Here is a 19225-nt window from a genome sequence, read left to right as displayed (position 1 = left end):
ACGGAGGATCGCTGGCTTTGCAGAAGGGAGTCGCGAGGAGCCTGTGAGATTGCAAATATAATACAGTACCCAGAAATCCACCGCCTCCCCGTGTCCCTGGCGGGTAGCCAGCTGCTAAGGCTAAACGCCCCGCCCGCTCCCCCCCCCGTCTGTGTGTGTGAGAGAGAGAGGGGAGGGGGAGGCTGACGTCACGCCTCGGGTTACTGTCGGTCATTCCCTCTTTCCGAAGAAAGTTCAGCGCGCCTTTCGCGAGGCGCCGAGGTTTGCGCGCTGGGGCGACGCTCCGCGGCTCCTGCGCTTTCGCAGCGCCTTGATGTGCAAGGTTTGGGTTGTGCAACTAGGCTTGGCTTGCACCCAAGGGTGCCAACTTGAATAAAATATTGGGGAGGCCCAGGTATGCCTCGCTCCCCAGAATGGATCACAAGACGCGATGCGCACAAAGGCAATGTACATCAACTTGGGGGGGGGTGTTCCCCGGTCCCCTCAAATATTTTATTGGGGGGCCGAAGGGACTTTAGCCCTGGTTGTCTTCTCCTATGATTGCACTCCACCGTCTTGCCCGCCCACCCCTTCTCTGCCTCGACTGCGCCTTTGAAAAACCGTCCCGGGCCAGCGTTGCTGGGTTTTCGTGCAAAGCACACCTCTTGTGTGTGCAGCTGTATAAGCATCTCTTAGTAATGCTATGGTGCTTTTAATGTCGCGTTGCAAAGTGCAAAGAGGGCAGGTCCCGACCTGGAGGCATATACAGTTTTTTGGTTTAGGTCCAGTTTCATTGATAACTTACCAAAAGAGAGAGAAAAGTTCCTACCCAATACAAAGCATCTTTTCATACTACACCTGAGTAAAAAGAATACTTTCGAAATCTAATCTTAAAGAGAACAGAAGCAAAGAGAGAAAAGGAGTAAGAAAAGACGATGGGAAAAGAAAAAGGCTTCTGATTCTCTGTCCGTCAGCTAAAGATAGTATTCACTCATTGACCTCCAACTATTATATTTTATATAAGCCAATAATTTTTCAATCTTCAGATCCAGATATTACATTTTCTCTTTCAAGCAGAAAAGTCCATAAGAAGTTTATAATCCATAATAAATGTCAATAATGATTTTTCATTAATTAAGCACATTAACTTAACACCGTTAACATGGAGTACATCTAAAGCACCCCGACACCACTTTAAACAGTCATGGCTTCCCAAAGAATTCTGGGAGCTGTAGCTTATTGAAGGGTGCTGCAGGCTGTTAAGAGGCCTGTTTCCCTCTCGCAGAACTACGATTCCCAGAGGTCCCTGTGAAGAGGGATTGACTGTTGAACCAATTGAGAATGAAGTACATGGTATTGGGGCCTTTTCAGTGTTGGCTCCTCACATGTGGAGCTCCCTCCTCAGGTACACCTAGCACCATCTCTTCGTGGTTTTAGGTACCTGCTTAAGACGCACCTTTTGGGGGCAGGGTTTTGGAGGTGGAGAGACCTGATAAGATAAATGATTACTAACGAGTTCCTGTGCCTTAAGGGCTGCGTAATCTTACGGATCCATTTTTTAAAATCTTATTGGACCTGGTTGCAATCTGCCTTGTAACTTGTGCAAAGGGCGGTTAAAAAAAATATCACCTAAATACATGAAACAAAATATACTGTGGAAGTAGCAACACTGGTCTACTGTGCATGGTTGTTGTAATAGTTCCTAAGGATCAGGGAACAATACCCAAGGCTGTGACTCATTGCATAAGAGGCAAGACTGCTCCAGTGCTCTGAGAGCTTAAGGGGCACATTAGTTCTTGCTTTGGAGTTAGGATATTGGAGTGAGGCGAAACATGGAAGTGCCCCCCCCCCGTTGCCCCCCTACTGCTGCCCCACCACCACTTCTGGGGCTGCCAGAATGCCCCCTCCCCTCTTGCAGAACTCAGCAAGAGCCAGGGTGTTCCACAATTTGGGTGGCAGTGCCGCATGCCAGAAGCAGTCTTGCACATCTGCCGCCTGAGGCCGGTGCTTCAACCTGCCTCATGGGTGGGCCAGCTCTGATATTACTGCCTTGGAAAAAGACATGCTTGCCGTTTCCTAATGCAGGGGTAGGCAACCTAAGGCCCGGGGGCCGGGTGCTGCCCAATCTCCTTCTCAATCCGGCCCACGGACGGTCCGGGAACCAGCGTGTTTTCACATGAGTAGAATGTGTCCTTTTATTTAAAATGCATCTCTGGGTTATTTGTGGGGCACAGGAATTCGTTCATCCCCCCCCCCCAATAGTCCAGCCTACCACATGGTCTGAAGAACAGTGGACTGGCCCATGGCTGAAAAAGGTTGCTGACCCCTGTTCTAATGCATGAAAAGCTGTGCCTCTGTAACAGGGATGTGGAATCTCAGGTCCAGGGGCCAAATGGGGCCCTTCAGGCCTCTAACTGGCTGTTGGGAGTCTCCCAGCCCACCTGATCCACAGGCCACACCACCACAGGTCCCATGAGAGTGTTTCTCCAACTTGGGTCCTCCAGCCACTGTTGGACTATAACTCCCATCATCCCTACCTCGCAGGACCAGTGGTGATGGATGATGGAAGTTGTAGTCCAGTGTTTCCCAAACTTGGGTCCCCAGCTGTTTTCTGACTGCAGTTTGCATCACCTCTGACACTAGTCTTGCTAGCCAGGGATGATGGGAGTTGTAGTCCGAAAACAGACCCAAGTTTGGGAAACACTGTCCTATGGGAAGGTATGACAGACCAGCTGTTCCCATGCGTGGGGGGGGATGCAGATGCTGTGCCCCCCAGCTGTTGCTGAACTCCTATCAGCCTCTGCCAGCGTAGCCAGTGGCTGAGGACAATGGGAGTTGTAGTGCTCTGAGACTGGCCTGTCCCAGAATCTCTGGGCAGCTTGTGCAAATATTTTGCAAAGAAACAGGAATGGCAACAAATAAATAGATTCCGCTGCTCCCACAGAAAGCTCCTGGATAACAGACTCAGCAGATGCTGGGCTTGCCCACTATGGTGAGGTGCAACTATTTCTAAAGGGACATCTAAATGGATAGCTCAGTTGCTTAGAGCATGGTGTTGATTGTACCAAGGTCACAGGTTTGATCCCCATGTGGGGCAGCTGCATATTCCTGCATTGAAGATTGATTGACTCGATGATCCTCAGGTTTCCTTCCAACTTTACAGTTCTATGATTCCATGATCTATGCTCATAAATTACCACGTGCAAATTTTATGCCACTTCCTCTTGTCTTTTTGCCATCTTTTTTTTTTGGGGGGGGGGGTGATGTCTAGTGGACATCCTGCTTCCAGAACTTCCCAGGTGAGAACAAGAGTAGAATAATATAATGCCCCTATTGATCGGTGCTGGATTTACGTACCGTATATTTTGCTCTATAAGACTCACTTTTCCCCTACTAAAAAGTAAAGGGAAATGTGTGTGCGTCTTATGGAGCGAATGCAGGCTGTGCAGCTATCCCAGAAGCCAGAACAGCAAGAGGCATCGCTGCTTTCACTGCGCAGTGATCCCTCTTGCTGTTCTGGCTTCCGAGATTGAGAATATTTTTAATACGGTATAAGCTAAACAAGTTATAGCTTAGGGCCCCACTCTCTTGGGGCCCCTGCAAAAAAAAATTAAAGGAAAAAAACCTGGATGTACATTTCCAAAATATAAGATAAAAAACAAATAAAATAAAACATACATACAGCAACAGTGTTTTGTGTTGTGTAGGCTCCTATGATGTAAGTCATGGGCCCCGCCTGCTCGCCTGCTCCTTAAAATATCACTGGTTTGCTCATTTCTTTATATAGGATGCCTACATTCTGCATGGACTGGTTGCAGGGCAACATGGGCAAATGGCTTTAGATACCTATTAGGCCCATAAATTACCATATAGCATATATTCAACACAAAAAAACAGTGACAATTTGTTGTTGACAAAGGACAGCTGGACATAGAAAGGGCCCCATTACCTTCAGTAGCTTAGGGCCTCATCAAACCCTTGATACAGCAGAGGGTCACTCTCAGCCCTTAGGCATTCCTGGTGGTCCTTCACTGTTGCCCTTATGCTGCTGCTATTATTATTATTATTATTATTATTATTATTATTATTATTATTATTATTATACTGCCCTTCATCCAAAGATCTCAGGGCATAAAAATACAAAATAAAAACACAAAATACACAACAAGTGAGAGTAAAGAGTAAAGCGAGAGAAAATATTCCAAGGAAAATAAAACAATTCTGACCAAAAATACATCTACGCACCCCCATATTAATCAAAAGAAGAGATGGTTCCACGACAGAAAATTCACACTTGCCATACAGGTAAATTCCTGACGAATGCAGATATATTTCATTTTGGAAATCAGTGCGCTGTACTGGCATTCAACTTTCACTAGGTAGATCTGGATTCAAACCCTTGCTCAGTCCTTATGCCACACTGCTTATACCAGTTCCCTTTCTTTTAAAAATGTCAGAATGCTGGAAGAGGATATCTCTAGTCACCGTAGATCTGATCGCACTTGTTTTAAAACTGAGGCACTTGAGGGGTTCTTGCAAGGTGGTGCTCTGGTTAGAGTATGTCAGGCTAAGACTTGGAAGACGAAGGTTCAAATCCCACACTCAGCCATCAAACTCACTTGGGTGACCTTGGGAAAGTCACTGCCTCTCGCCTTAGCCTACTTCACAGGGTTGTTGTGGAGACAGAATGGAGAGGGGGAGAACTTTGTACGTCCCCTTGAGGTCCTTGGAGGAAAAGGTGGGATATAAATGCCATAAGTAAGGAAATAAACATTCGCTGCCTGAATAAATGGTTACTGAGTAGGTTAGGATACCAGAGAGACACTGGGTCTGTGGATCTGCATCCACATGAGAACATGGCTATAATGCAGGGGTGGAGAACCCGTGGGGCGTTGGACTACAACTCCCATCATCCCTGGTGACATGGCCAGGGATGATGGGAGTTGTAGTCCAGCAACATCTGGAGGGCCAAATGTCCCCCGCCTTTCCCTGATTTGGGAAATGATAGCGGGTACAGGGGGTTGATAATGGTTATATGGTTAGAGTGTCAGGCTAGGACCAGGGAGACCCAGGTTCAAATTCAACCATGAATTTGTGCCTTGGTCTGCCCTACCTCCCAGGGTTATTTGAAGATTAAAGGGGAGGAGAGGCATGCATGCCACCTCAAGCTGCTTGGAGGAAGAGCTGAGTAAAAGTGTAACACATAAATAAAAATACACGCAGATTTGTTCAAGAGTCAAAATAACCCCACCCCAATTCAGCGTCTTTCCTCAAAGCAAAATAAAGATGTTTGGAGACTGTGCAGCCAGGCAGTGTCGCACCAACCACTCTGACTGGTGGGCAGTAAAATCCCTATAGATTGGCCACATCTGGGGAAAATACTGGGAACCTCAGCCTGCTCTTCTATCCTTAGCCCCATCTATACATAAATTTAAAGCAGTATCAAAGCACTATAAGCTGCCATGACTTCCCCCAAAGGATCCTGGGAGCTGTAGTTTGCTAAGGCTGCTGAAAGTTGATAGGAGACCCCAATTCCTCCCACAGAGCTACAATTCACCGAGTTCTTTGGGAAGAGGGCTTGACTGTTTCGCATCACAGAACTACAATTCCCAGAGTGGTTCATCTGCCTGCCCTTGTGAAATATAATAAATCTGTCTTTAATGCTCCCTCAGTAATTTGGCAGGGCTCTTTTGCAACCTGCACCTAAGAGCAACATTGGGTGTTACAGGACGCAGTTGGAATTAGGCGCCTGAGAGGGAGTGTCCAATTTGATGCAGTCGTGTGTGTGTTGGATGGATTTGGTGCTAATCAAATAGGCTTGTTGCTTGGTTGGTAGAGTTGTGGTTTCAGTCCTGACAAAGTAGACCTGTTGTACTTTAGACTCCATTTTAGAACAATATCCTAAATATACACACTGACAGAACAAGCACAGCTTGTTATGGGTGCCCCATAATATTCCACAATTGTAATAAATCAACCTTCTCATGTTTAATGGCTATACTTTGGAACTCCCTGCCTATTGACAGCAGGCAGGCACCATCGCTGAACTCCTTTTAGCTCCCATTTCAAATGGTTTTGCTTAGGCAATCCTTTTCAGACCTATAGAAGTTGCGTGTGTTCTCTTGCCTTCTAGCTAGTGCTGATTTTAATCTTTTAAATACTTTAATACCTGTTGTTAACTGTTTCTTAACAGATGATTTCAACGACTGAATATTGCTCAGAACAGCTTAGAGGGGTTTTTCCTTGCAGTATATACATTTTATTAAATGAAATTTTTAAAATTGTTAAATATATCTTAACTGCAGGTAGAAAATCAGGGATGCAGCTCAGCCTTGTTGCTGTACTAGCTTACTACACACAGGGAGGTTTTTCAATTATTATTATTATTTTAGTGAGAGGGAACATTTAAAAAGGAATCCGTCCACCTGCAATCTGAAGTTGAACTGTTCATCTGTCCAGAGTCCAACCTCCCGGCAAGAGTAGTGATATGTCATTGGGCTCCAGCTGCCATCAACCCCAGGCTATCTTGGCCAATTTATTCTGTTTTGTTATCAGTATGAAAAGTGGGGAATTCGTGGAAGGGAATTTGGGTCGACTTTAGAAAAAAGGATTTAAGAATGAGTACTGAGGTATAAATTTTGAGGTTTATAAGGTAAAATTGGTTTTTTAAAATGAATTAAGTATAAAAAGGTTAAAAATTGGGGATAAGAACTTGTTGAATTTACAATTTGAATTGGAATATAAGAAGGGGAGGTGCGGGGAAGTCAGGGAAATATGTTATAGAAAATAAGGATTGTAAACTGTATATGTTTTTATTTTTTTATTTTTGGTTTTTTAAAATGGAAAATTCTTAATAAATATTTATTAAAAAAAAAATCTTGGCCAATACTCAGGAATTATGGGAGTTGTAGTCAAACATGCATCGGGTATCAATCCCTGACAGCAGAGGAGGTTGTCCCTTTTGGCAGGTTTGTATTGCCTATCAGCTGTTGGGAAAAGCCAAACACACCTTTGTGTTCTCAGGAGGTTACCTGGAGCCATCGCTTTTCTGGGGGCGGACTGTGACACGGGACAAAGGGCAGGTCCCATTTTTGGAAGTAGGGCAGAGTGTGTCTGGGGAGGCTGCCTCTGGCAGGACGGTGTGTTTGGGTGCTGCTGCTGCTGCTGCCTGTGCCTAAGTTCATGTTTGCGTTCTTATTTTCCCCATCCCCTTTAGACAGATAATTCCTCTCGTTCCTTTCCACACACACCCCAGTTTAACTTCTTTTATGCATCTCCTTTGCCCACCCTAAACAACACAAAAGGTCCATTGCAATAAATAAATTGTGGATTCCCAGCCTTTCAGTCTGTTCAAACTCTCTTCTTCCCACGCGTTAGTAAAATACAGGTCCTTCTGTCTCTGGACCTTGCTTTCCTCAGTTTTCTTTGGTCAGTTTTAACTCGTCTATGAATGAACCTTCTCCCTAAATTTCCTGTAGCAGCAGAGAGAGTTGGCCGAGATGATTTTGGAGGACTATTCCAGCTCTTTGATTCTGGCAGTGCTCTCCCTATAATGAAAGGCCTGGAAACGATGCCTTATGAGGAACGGCTAAGGGAGCTGGGCATGTTTAGCCTGGAGAAGAGGAGGTTAAGGGGTGATATGATAGCCATGCTCAAATATATAAAAGGATGTCACATAGAGGAGGGAGAAAGGTTGTTTTCTGCTGCTCCAGAGAAGCGGACACGGAGCAATGGATCCAAACTACAAGAAAGAAGATTCCACCTAAACATTAGGAAGAACTTCCTGACAGTAAGAGCTGTTCGACAGTGGAATTTGCTGCCAAGGAGTGTGGTGGAGTCTCCTCCTTTGGAGGTCTTTAAGCAGAGGCTTGACAACCATATGTCAGGAGTGCTCTGATGGTGTTTCCTGCTTGGCAGGGGGTTGGACTCGATGGCCCTTGTGGTCTCTTCCAACTCTATGATTCTATGATTCTATGAAAATGTTGATCTTCCGTCTTTCCTCCCAAAGGATCCCAGGGTGGCAAACACATCTGTAATAAAAAATACAGTTAAAAACAAAATATTTTCAAGCGGTTAAAAACATATGAAAACAAGGAAAAACAATAAACCGTGTAACCTCAAGGACTGCCTCTCCCCATTTGAAGTGCCCTGGACCCTGTGATCATCCTCTGAGGCCCTTCTTTGTATGCCTTCCCCCACCCCACCCAGGGGGCAACTTGAGAACAGGGCCTTTTCTGCTATGGCTCCCCACCTGTGGAATGCTCTAGCCAGGGAGACTCACTTGATGCCTTCATTATACATCTTTAGACACCAGGCGAAAACATTCCTCTTCAACCAGGCCTTGGGCTGATTAACATTCAATGTGCTTTTTAATGTATTTTTTGTTTTTATTTTGTATTTTTATGCTGTGGACTGCCCCAAGATCTTCAGATATACAAATTTAATAAACAACAACAACCAACCTTGTGTCTATATAGGCAAAGAAAGAATACAGTGATGGCATCTGCCTGGTGTCAATTGGCAGGGAGTTCCAAAGTACAGACGCTGCAACGCCAAAGACAGAAGAGACATTTATTGGCTCTTTTAGGAGATTGAAATGATCTAATCGGCTTGTGTTGGATAAGCTAATCCTTTGGGGCGGGTGAGCAGAGAGATGACGAGCTGGTGCTAGTGGGATTGATCAATGTTTGCAACATCCTTGAAAAGGTGGAATTATATTCCACGGATTATAATAATAAATTTTTATTTATACCCTGCCCTCTCCGGCAATAGCCGGGCTCAGGGCAGCTAACACCAGTAAAATCACAATAAAAACATAATAGGGGAGGGCGGGAAAAACCAGTTTAAAATACGGGTTGATGACGGAGCGATGGCTCAAGTGGCTTGAGGTTTGCTGGGATTGCCAGCTTTTTTTAACCACCCCAGCTCCTGTGCAGCTTAATCTGCAGAGGCTGGCTCAAAGTCGTGGGAGAAGGAAAGCTTCTTCCACTGGTTTTCTTCGTAAGACACTGTGGACACAGAAATAAGCCAGAGTGGGTGTCTTTGTGGCCGTTTCACAACCTTATGCAAGGCAGATGGAAGGGCTTTGTACAAAGTTTTGTTGTTGTACACCGAGCTGTTAAAAGCACAAGAGCAAGGCAGGAATTGGATTAAAGGCCCCTTCCGCACCAGACATTTGAAGTGCTGTTATGCCGCTTTAAACAGTCCCCCAAAGAATCATGGGAAATGTAGTTCGTTAAAGATGCTGGGCGTTGTTAAAGGTAAAGGGACCCCTGACCGTTAGGTCCAGTCGTGGCCGACTCTGGGGTTGTGGCGCTCATCTCTCTTTACTGGCCGAGGGAGCCGGCGTACAGCTTCCAGGTCATGTGGCCAGCATGACTAAGCTGCTTCTGGCGAACCAAAGCAGCGCACGGAAACGCCGTTTACCTTCCCGCCGGAGTGGTACCTATTTATCTAATTGCACTTTGACGTGCTTTTGGTTTGCTAGGTTGGCAGGAGCTGGGAGTTGTTGGGAGTAGTTGTTACCAGAGCTACAATTCCCAGAGTTCCATCTGAAGGTAGCACAATGGGGTCAGCGTGACTTGCTGTTAAGCAGAAGGTTGGTGGTTCGAGCCCACCCAGGGGCAGAGCTGTGGGCAGGATTCTTGCATTGCCGGGGTTGGACTAAATGACCCTCGGAGCCCCTTCCAACTTTATAATTTTATGACTCATGGAATCAAGGTCAGGTCAATATATTTTGACACCCAAGGCAGACCCCAAAATGGTGTTTTGCCAGAAAATAAAGAATGAGTTAAGATCTACATCAGGAACAAGGGAGAGGTGGGGCGGAATAAAGATCTACATTGGGATCTGTTGCCGCTGAGAATCCAGCTGCCTCCCCTTGCCTCATGGGTGGGCTGTCCCTTCTGGGAGCTGTAGCTCTGTGAGGGGAATAGGAGCCTCCTAACAACGCTTGGCGGGACACGGGTGGCATGGCGCTGTTGTCTAAACCACAGAGCCCAGGGCTTGCCAATCAGAAGGTCGGCAGTTCGAATCCCCCGCGACGGGGTGAGCTCCCGTTGCTCGGTCCCTGCTCCTGCCAACCTAGCAGTTCGAAAGCACGTCAAAATGCAAGTAGATAAATAGGTACAGCTCTGGCGGGAAGGTAAACGGCGTTTCCGTGTGCTGCTCTGGTTCGCCAGAAGCGGCTTAGTCATGCTGGCCACGTGACCTAGAAGCTGTATGCCAGCTCCCTAGGCCAGTAAAGCGAGATGAACGCCACAACCCCAGAGTCGTCTGTGACTGGACCTAACGGTCAGGAGTCCCTTTACCTTTAACAATGCTCAGCACCCTTAACAAACTACAGCTCCCAGGATCCTCTGGGGGAAGTCAGGACTGTTCAAAGTGCTATGACAATGCTTGAAATATATGACGTGGATGTGGCCTGAGCGTGTGTCTGCGCGCATAGCTCAGTCGGTTGAGCGTGAGACTTTTTAATCTCAGGGTCCAGGGTTCGAGTTCCACGTTGGGAAAAAGATTCCTGCATTGCAGGGGGTTGGACTATGGTAGATGACCCTGGGGTGGGGGGTGTCCCTTCCAACTCTTACGATTCCTCTTGAAAAGGGTCCGGCTCCAGACGGGTTAAGCCTGTGCAGCTGACCTATAGTAACCCCCCCCCTCGGCCGGCAGGGAAAGCGTTAATCTGCCATGCCCGGCAGTAACCCCGGGTGCCATTCACCTTGGAGTCTGCAGCAAGGCTGAAAGACCCAGCGCCAGGGTGGTTGGCAGCCGGGCCGGCCCTGATTGGCCAAGCAGGATCACCTCATGCTAAATCCGTGATTCACAATTCCACCCTCTCATTCCAGCCAGGGAGGGGGGGGGAGGAGGGAAGAGGAGGAGGAGGAGGAGGGGCGGGGGAAGAGGCTGGCCAGAAAAGAGGAGGGAGGAGGGAAGAGAGAGAGAGATGGGTTTAAAAAAAAAGAGAAAGAGCTAGCAGTTCCCAGAGTTGTACTTTTTGCACAGCGAGGCTGCCAGACCAGGGCACTGTCTGCACGTCCCCGTCCCCCCCCCCCAAGGTGTGGAAGAAGGGTCAGGGGAGGGCTGCCTTTGGACCAGCCAGGAAGGATGGATTGCACTTTAGAAGGTACGGCTTTCCTTTCCAGGTGTAGCTTCTGCTGCCCGCTTCACCTCCTCTTCTGCCCAGGTGGTGTGCGGAAGAAGGATGCCCGTGGAAGAGACGCTAGGATCCTTTCCACTCTCCCTCCGCCCTAGAGAACAACTCTGGATTTCAGGCAGAGGGGGCACAGCTGTCAACTTTTCCCTTTTCTTGCGAGGAATCCTATTGGGAATAAGGGAATTTCCCTTAAATAAAGGGGAAAGTTGACAGCTATGGGAGGGGGCAGGGTGGGTGGGTGGTATAGCAAGGGCAGGCGAGGGAGTTTCATCTGAATTAGGAACTTTCCAGATTTGGTTACAGGTTGGTCTGCTGTAGTCGAAACAAAAAAGAAATAAATTCCTTCCAGTGGCACCTTAGAGATCAACTAAGTTTGTTATTGGTATGAGCTTTTGTGTGCATGCACACTGAGGGTACAGATGCCAATGGAGGCGAAGGCGTTTCCTTTTCTCTCTTCAAAGTTGTCATGGTTTTTGGAAACTTACCTTCCTGTTTAACCCCTGAAAATGAATGAAAACACATTTTTTTAAAAAAGTTTTTATGAAACAATTGTTTCCATGCAATTTCCTGCAATTGTTTGCAGGCTGGGCTATAATATTTTTTTAAAAAAACAAACAAAAAAACTGCAGGCTTTTTGCTAAATTTGAATCTGCTTTAGTGTTTTAACTTTTCATATGTTTTAAAGTTGTGTTTCCCCTTGTTTTTCTTGTTTCTATCATTTTGTAAACTGCTTTCAGGTTTTTCAGCAGTGCATCGATTTTATGAAATAAATAAGAAATAAAATTTGCTTCTGCTTTTCAGAAGGGTGGAGAGCGGTACCAACCCTCTATTCTGAAGATGGGATGGGGCCCTGAGTGCTGTCACTCTGATAGCACCCATGTGGGCTGGCATTCCGATAAGTATCAGAAGTTTGCCTGAAGGCGTTTAATTTACATAGGGCTTTGTGGAGCATGTGCCTTAGTTTAGCGCTAGGTAGATTTGGATAACCGAGCCTTGCAAAATGGACTAGTCTGTTGCACATAATTCTTCAGCCCTAGGATGGATGCCTGGATCTGCAGAATGCTTAATTCCCATCCTGCATCTTTGCAGAACCTTCCTAGATTTTTATTTTGGAGCAGCACTGAGCTGACTTTGGATCCATCCACACTTTCGCTTGACCCGTGTTTCAATCGTGTACCAGTCAATTTTCCTGGGTCTGAGAGCTTTCCTTGTTGTTCTGCGGCTTTTCCTTGCCTAAACCCAATTTTACCTGCTTAATTGAAGCTTCGTTAAGCAACGCCTCGCTGTGGATTTTCCGATTTAGCAAGGTAAGATCAGGTTTTTTTTTTGCAAAGCATAGCCGCTGAGCAATGAGAAAAGCTCCTGGTCCAAAGGGAATTACTCGATACGCAATGCATTCAACATATCGGTCAATCAAAAAAGTATGGATGAGCCCTTTGGGGTGGTTCTGCTGGAAATTGCAGGTTGAGGTTTGCTGAAGTTCCTGAAATAAAATTTCCAGAGCAGTGCATTGAAGACAGATTGACACCAGCACAGTTTCCTGAGGGCTGTCTTGTGTTGTGAGTTACTTTCGTCAAGGTGTTGTGTGTGGCATAAAAAGCCGCATTATACCAAGCCAGGCTATTTGTCAACTCTGATGGGTTGGTCAATAAAGATGTCGACCCAGTGTGCAGCAGCAGCTGTGAAAAAAAGGCAAATTCCATGCTAGGGATCATTAGGAAAGGAGCTTAAAACAAAACCACCAATATTGTGCAAATCTATAACGTGACAGCATTTGGAATATTGTGTGCAGTTCTGATTGCCTCACCTCAAATGGGATATTGTGGAGCTGGAAAAGGTTCAGAGAAGCGCAAGCAAGATGTTCAAGGGAGTGGAACAACTCTGCTATGAAGAAAAAAGTGCAGCATTTGGAGCTTATTAGTTTAGATAAAAGATGCCTAAGAAGTAATGTGATAGTTTGTGAAATTATGCATGGCATAAGGTTTTTTTTCTTTCCACACAGTGCATAGTTAACCTGTGGAACTGCTTGCCACAGGAGGCAGTAGAGGCCACATAGCTTGGATGGCTTGCAAAGAGGATTAGACAAAATTCATGGGGGAGAATAAGGCTTTTGATGGCTACTAGCCATATTGGTTATGCTCTGCAACAATGCTTCTGAAGGCCAGTTGCTGGAAACCTCGGGGGGGGGGGCTCTTCTGGCTGAATCCTGCATGCAGGTTTCCCATGGGGGCATGTAGTCGGCCACAGTGAGGTCAGGACGCTGGAACTAGTTGGACCATCGGCCTGATCCAGTAGCCACCTGTTCTGTTCTGCCCCAATGGGTACTTTACTGCAATGCCAAAGGGCTCCCCCATCCCTACCTGACATTCCAAATACAGTGGTACCTCGGGTTACATGCGCTTCAGGTTACAGACTCCGCTAACCCAGAAATAGTACCTCGGGTTAAGAACTTTGCTTCAGGATGAGAACAGAAATTGTGCTCCAGCAGCGCAGCAGCAGCTGGAGGCCCCATTAGCTAAAGTGGTGCTTCAGGTTAAGAACAGTTTCAGGTTAAGAACGGACCTCCAGAATGAATTAAGTTTTTAACCCGAGGTACCACTGTATAGTCCTTTTCACGTAGTCTGCAATCCCGTTCTGGCTTGACCCAGACCTGGCTTAAACAGGGCTGCCTTATCACAAACTTTCAGCCCCTATGGGCATGTGAGATGCAAAAGCTATTGGTGCAGGATACTGATCTTGAAGGACACGGGTGGTGCTGTGGGTTAAACCACAGAGCCTAGGACTTGCCAATCAGAAGGTCGGCAGTTCGAATCCCTGCAACAGCGTGAGCGCCCGTTGCTCGGTCCCTGCTCCTGCCCACCTAGCAGTTCGAAAACACGTCAAAGTGCAAGTAGATAAATAGGTACCGCTCCAGTGGGAAGGTAAACGGCGTTTCCGTGTGCTGCTCTGGTTTGCCAGAAGCGGCTCAGTCATGCTGGCCACATGACCCAGAAGCTGTACCCCGGCTCCCTCGGCAAGGGATGAGCGCCGCAACCCCAGAGTCGTCCGCGACTGGACCTAACGGTCAGGGGTCCCTTTACCTTTACTGATCTTGAATGTGGAGTAGTTGGTGATGTGGCCAAAGGTTGGCAGAATTGTGCTGCGGTTTCAATGCTGGAGGTTGGCACAGGTGGTCGTTAGCCACAGTAGGTCTTAACTCCATAGCAGTGATGGTTGAGAGAACGGATCCAGGCACTCCTGAGAGACCCACAATGCTGTGTCTTGGGGGTGATCCTGCCAAGCCTTGGCTCACACAGTGAGCTTCAGCCCAGACGGGCATCTGTTTGCCATGTGATCTGCTGAACGGGAGTTGTGAAACTGGGTAACAGCCCAGGAGGCAGACATCCTACAAAGAGGTGGCAAAGTTCTCTTTTGTGTCTGAATATAAAGAGTACCTGTCACATAGCCAAGGAGCTTTCTGGATTCTGTTTGAAGTGGTATCATACTGGTGAGAGCTGGGAGGGTCTACTCCCTTTTGTGTGAGACAAGGGCTAAGACCTACCTCTGATAGAGTTCTTTGTGATTTTCCCTCCCTCTCTTTCCTCTTTCTCAATTTGTTTTCTTTGTTCCTTCTTCTCCATTTCCTCTTTATTTAAATTAGTTTTTTATTGTACTGTATGTGGAAAAGTATCAATAATTGTTTAATTTTTTATTTTTAAAAAAGAGGGGTATCACTATGCTATAAATGTACGGTGCAATTGCAGCCCTGGTCTGGCCTGTGTCCCCATTTCGCCCCAGTTTGTAAGGAAATTCTCACAGACCCCAGGCTCCTAAGTACAAAGAAAACCCCGTCTCAAGGCTACCTTCCTTCTGTATGTTTTGCAGACATGCTTCAGCTGATCAACACTGAAGATGGAGACTTCCCTGGTCTGTTCGAGGCATCGTTCAGCACAACTGTCACCCCAGAGCCCAATCCACATGGGCCCAGTTTGTTCAGCGGCTACCTGGAGGCCACTAACTCACCTTCCTCCAGCTTGTTCCAGGTCCCAGCTCCACCCCCACCAAGCTTCCAACCAGTGTCGGCAGCAAACTCGAACACGAAGCCCACTCCGATGGACATCAAGGAGGAGCCTGTCCCTTCGACGGCCACCCAGCCTGCATCTCGGCTCCCGCCGACCAGGATGGCGGCTCAGAGTTTTGTCCCGGCACCCCAGACCCAATTCTCAGCGCAACCTATGGTGGGATTCCTGAATCAGAGCAGTGTTTCCGGTGAGGAGGGCGAGCCGCAGGCTTAACTGATTTCAAAAATTAAACTATTAAATTTTTTTGGTATTGTTTCTATTTGTTGTTTTGGAGTGTGTGTCCTTTGAGGGTTGGATTTCTTGATTTTAGTTATGCACAGAGCCAGGCAGATTGATAGCGCTATATAAATAAATGTTAATAGTAATAATGCAATAAGAGGGGGCTGGGCTTGCCAACTGACCAAAAAGCAGCAGCTGGGTGTGCTCCTGTGCCCTTAGCAGCTGCCATGTCTTCAGGAACTAGCAGGCGACGTTTTTCACACCAAGGAGATATCTGTCTTTCCCTACTTGTATTGACCCACCAGGCAGCTGTGAAAGGCACAGCTACAGGGACCTGTTGAAAAGTTGGCAGCCCTAGAGGTGATTTGATGCTGCAGTGCTCCTTAGAAGTCAACGGATGACAGTCTCCCTACTTGTTAAATGCACAGGGGCTTGTAATCGGGCCCCATATATAAATTAGGGATTAGGAAACTGTGGCCTAAAGATTTCAGAAGTAGAATTATTTGGAGGGGGAGGCAAAACAGACAAAAGAGACTGATCCATTTGTTGGAGGACAGACAGAAAATCGTGAGTGGTTGGGTGGGGAGCAGAGTGGCTGAAACCATCAACAGGAGCACTCGAGACTTCACCATTTTGTTGCAGTTGCCAATGATAAACAGAGCATTATCCTGATCTGGAGGACAGAAAGGGATCTCAGAGGGCATCAGAATCTACTTTGGGAACCAAAATGGGTGAAGGCGTTCAGCACTGGGGGTTTAAAATGTGCAAATGCTTTCTGTCTCGTTCTGTTCGTGGCCACTGGTCATGATAATTGCATGAAACCTCCCTTTTCCGTGGTGGTCTACCTGTGAATACCACTTGCCAGGGAACTTGGGGTCTTCCTGGAAGCTTTTCACAGGCTGGTGGGAGAAACAGAGGATGCCAAGTTACATATTCCTTGGTTCTGCTTCAGCAGGGCTGCTCTGCTGTGGTGCGGTGGTTAGAGCGTCGGACTAGGAGACCAGGGTTCAAATTGCCACTGGGCCCTGGAGTGATGTTGGGGGCCAGTCCTTTGCTTGCGACAACAGGGTTCTTGTGGGGATTAAATGAAGGGGAGGACCATGAGCTGCTTGGAGAAGTGGATAGAATATGGATGCATTTTAGAAATAAAGACGTTTCTCTCTCAGCTCCCCAGCCAGGAGGGCATTCTCAGCCCCCTCCAAGCACCCAAGCCACGTCGCAGCAGAACCAGCCAGTGGCAATGCAAACCCAACTCCAGAACATCGCTCCCCAACAGATTCTGACTCCCCACAGTGGATCCCAAGTCGTCCAGCGCCAGATCCAGCAAGTGCCGGTGAGCAGGGGCAGCGGGGGCCCCGGATCTGTTAGTCCTCTCGTGGTGTAGCGGTTAAGAGCGGTGGGCTTGTAATCTGGTGAACCGGGTTCACTTCCCCGCTCCTCCACCTGCAGCTGCTGGGTGACCTTGGGCCAGTTTACACTTCTCTGAAGTCTCTCAGCCTCACTCACCTCACAGAGTGTTTGTTGTGGGGGAGGAAGGGAAAGGAGAATGTTAGCCGCTTTGAGACTCCTTCAGGAGTCTCAAAAGCGGGATATCAAAGCCAAACTCTTCTTCTTCTTCTTCGCGCTTACCCCTCCTCTCCTCCCGCAGGTCCTTCTGCAGCCTCACTTCATCAAGGCTGACTCTCTGCTTCTGACAACCGTCTCGGGAGCCCAGACCTCTGGCATCACCTCTCTGGGGACCACAACGGCCGTCCAGTCGACATCACTACAGATGCCGGTAATTAGTTAATGAATTTTTCCATCTCGTAATATGTGTGCACCGCTTGATGGTAAACAACAACAACCACCTCAACATGTTTTACAAAAAGATAAAACTATAAAATCGAGGGTTGCCCAAACTTGGGCAGTCCAGCTGTTTTTGGACTACAGTTCCCATCATTCCTGACCATGGGTCCTGCTACCTAGGGGTGATGGGAGTTGTAGTCCAAAAGCAGCTGGGGACCCAAGTTTGGGAAACCCTGGGCTTAAATGCCCCACATGGTCCTTTCCATCTCTACAATTCTATGATTTACAGTACAGTCGTACCTTGGAAGTTGAACGGAATCCGTTCCAGAAGTCTGTTTGACTTCCAGAACGTTCGGAAACCAAAGTGCGGCTTCTGATTGGCTGCAGGAAACTCCTGCAACCAATCGGAAGCCGCAGAAGCCTTGCTGAACATTTGGCTTCCAAAAATCGTTCCAAAAACGGAACACTCACTTCCAGGTTTCGATTGTTCGGGAGCCGATTTGTTCAGGAGCCAAGGCATTCAGGATCCAAGGCACGACTGTACTAAAATAGTGAAATGGATTAAAATTGCCTCAGCTTTTTAAGCATCTGGGCAGGCTTGTCAAGATGAGAACGGTTTCTAACAGGTGCTGAAAAGTGTACAGTGAAGGCGCTTGTTTGATCTCAAGAGGCAGCAAGTTCTGCAGTGCAGTTGCTCCTGCAAGCCATGAGCCTTTTGTATCTTTAAGGAAATTTAATTTATTTGTGTGGTTTTTTAAAAAAAATACTTTTAAAGTTTTTTTTGAAATTTCTGAAACCTGTTGTGGCAGCTAGACTGGTGACTGGGAGTGGCTGCTGAGACCACATAACACTAGTCCTGAAAGACCTGCATTGGCTCCCAGTATGTTTCCAAGCACAATTCAAAGTGTTGCTGCTGACCTTGAAAGCCCTAAACGGCCTCGGCTCAGTATACCTGAAGGAGTGTCTCCACCTCCATCATTCTACCCGGACACTGAGGTCCAGCTCCGAGGGCCTTCTGGCGGTTCCCTCACTGTGAGAAGTGAGGTTACAGGGAACCAGTCAGAGGGCCTTCTCGGTGGTGGCGCCCACCCTGTGGAACACCCTCCCACCAGGTGTCAAAGAGATAAACAACTACCTGACTTTTAGAAGACATCTGAAGCCAGCCTTGTTTAGGGAAGTTTTTGATGTTTTATTGTGTTTTTATATTTTGCTGGAAGCTGCCCAGAGTGGCTGGGGAAACCCAGCCAGATGGACAGGGTATAAATAAATTATTATTATTATTATTATTATTAAAACAGTAATAAGAAGAATGTATTGGGGGAGTGTCTTTGCCTGATTCAAGGAAAGGAATTACGCCCCCCCCCTGCAACTGCTCCTCCTCCCTCCTCCTCCCTTGCAGACACTGATGAGTGGGGGCACCATCCTGGCAACGGTTCCTCTGATGATGGATACAGACAAGCTGCCCATCAACCGCCTGACTGCCGGGAAGCCGCTGGGAAGCCACGGCAAGGGCGAAAAGCGCACAGCCCACAACGCCATTGAGAAACGGTATCGCTCCTCCATCAACGACAAGATCTCCGAGCTCAAGGACCTGGTGGTGGGGTCGGAAGCCAAGGTACGCCTGCGGGGGACCTTTTTTTTTGGTGCGCAGCTGTCCCCTGGTAGAGGGGGTCTCTTCCTAGAGAAGCCCGTCGGGCACCTATATTTGTGGCTTTGGTTTGGCACCGTTTGGGCAAATGTGCTTAGAAATAATTCTCTCAGGCTTTCTATTTATTTCATAAAATTTATATATTACTATTATTATTAGATTTGTATACAACCCTTCATCCAAAGATCACAAGGTGGTTCACAACCTATACCACTTGACTGTAAGAAAAATAATAAATCTCCAAATGGGTTGCAAAAGTTATGAAGTTAAGAAACGGCTATTTACAACATTAAAAACAAATTGATGGTGAGCTAAAGACAAATTAAAACACATGCCAACATCGTTCTTAGCTGGGTAAGCTTGGTTAAACAAGCCTGCTTT

The 19225-nt window shown here is 47.1% G+C and overlaps 1 protein-coding gene across 4 annotated transcripts in view; it reads left to right on the top strand.

Annotated features, from left to right (window-relative positions):
- The window catches only part of SREBF1 (sterol regulatory element binding transcription factor 1), a 44621-nt gene that overhangs the window by 1176 nt on the left and 24220 nt on the right, over positions 1–19225 (top strand). Inside the window, exons 1-5 of one of the 4 annotated variants that reach the window (XM_083474695.1) lie at positions 10948–11101; positions 14996–15379; positions 16578–16744; positions 17060–17188; positions 18596–18811. In XM_083474695.1, the coding sequence (XP_083330821.1) occupies positions 11083–11101; positions 14996–15379; positions 16578–16744; positions 17060–17188; positions 18596–18811 (915 nt within the window). In that variant the 5' untranslated portion in view covers positions 10948–11082. Of the gene's footprint in view, positions 1–10947; positions 11102–14995; positions 15380–16577; positions 16779–17009; positions 17189–18595; positions 18812–19225 lie in introns of those variants that run through there. The other 3 variants (XM_083474694.1, XM_083474693.1, XM_083474692.1) reach the window with 3 other exon arrangements.

Source organism: Podarcis liolepis (assembly GCF_965112155.1).
Source record: "Podarcis liolepis genome assembly, chromosome: 14".
NCBI lineage: Eukaryota > Metazoa > Chordata > Lepidosauria > Squamata > Lacertidae > Podarcis > Podarcis liolepis.
Note: the sequence above shows the minus strand (reverse complement) of the source record. Positions and strands in the feature narration are given on the sequence as shown.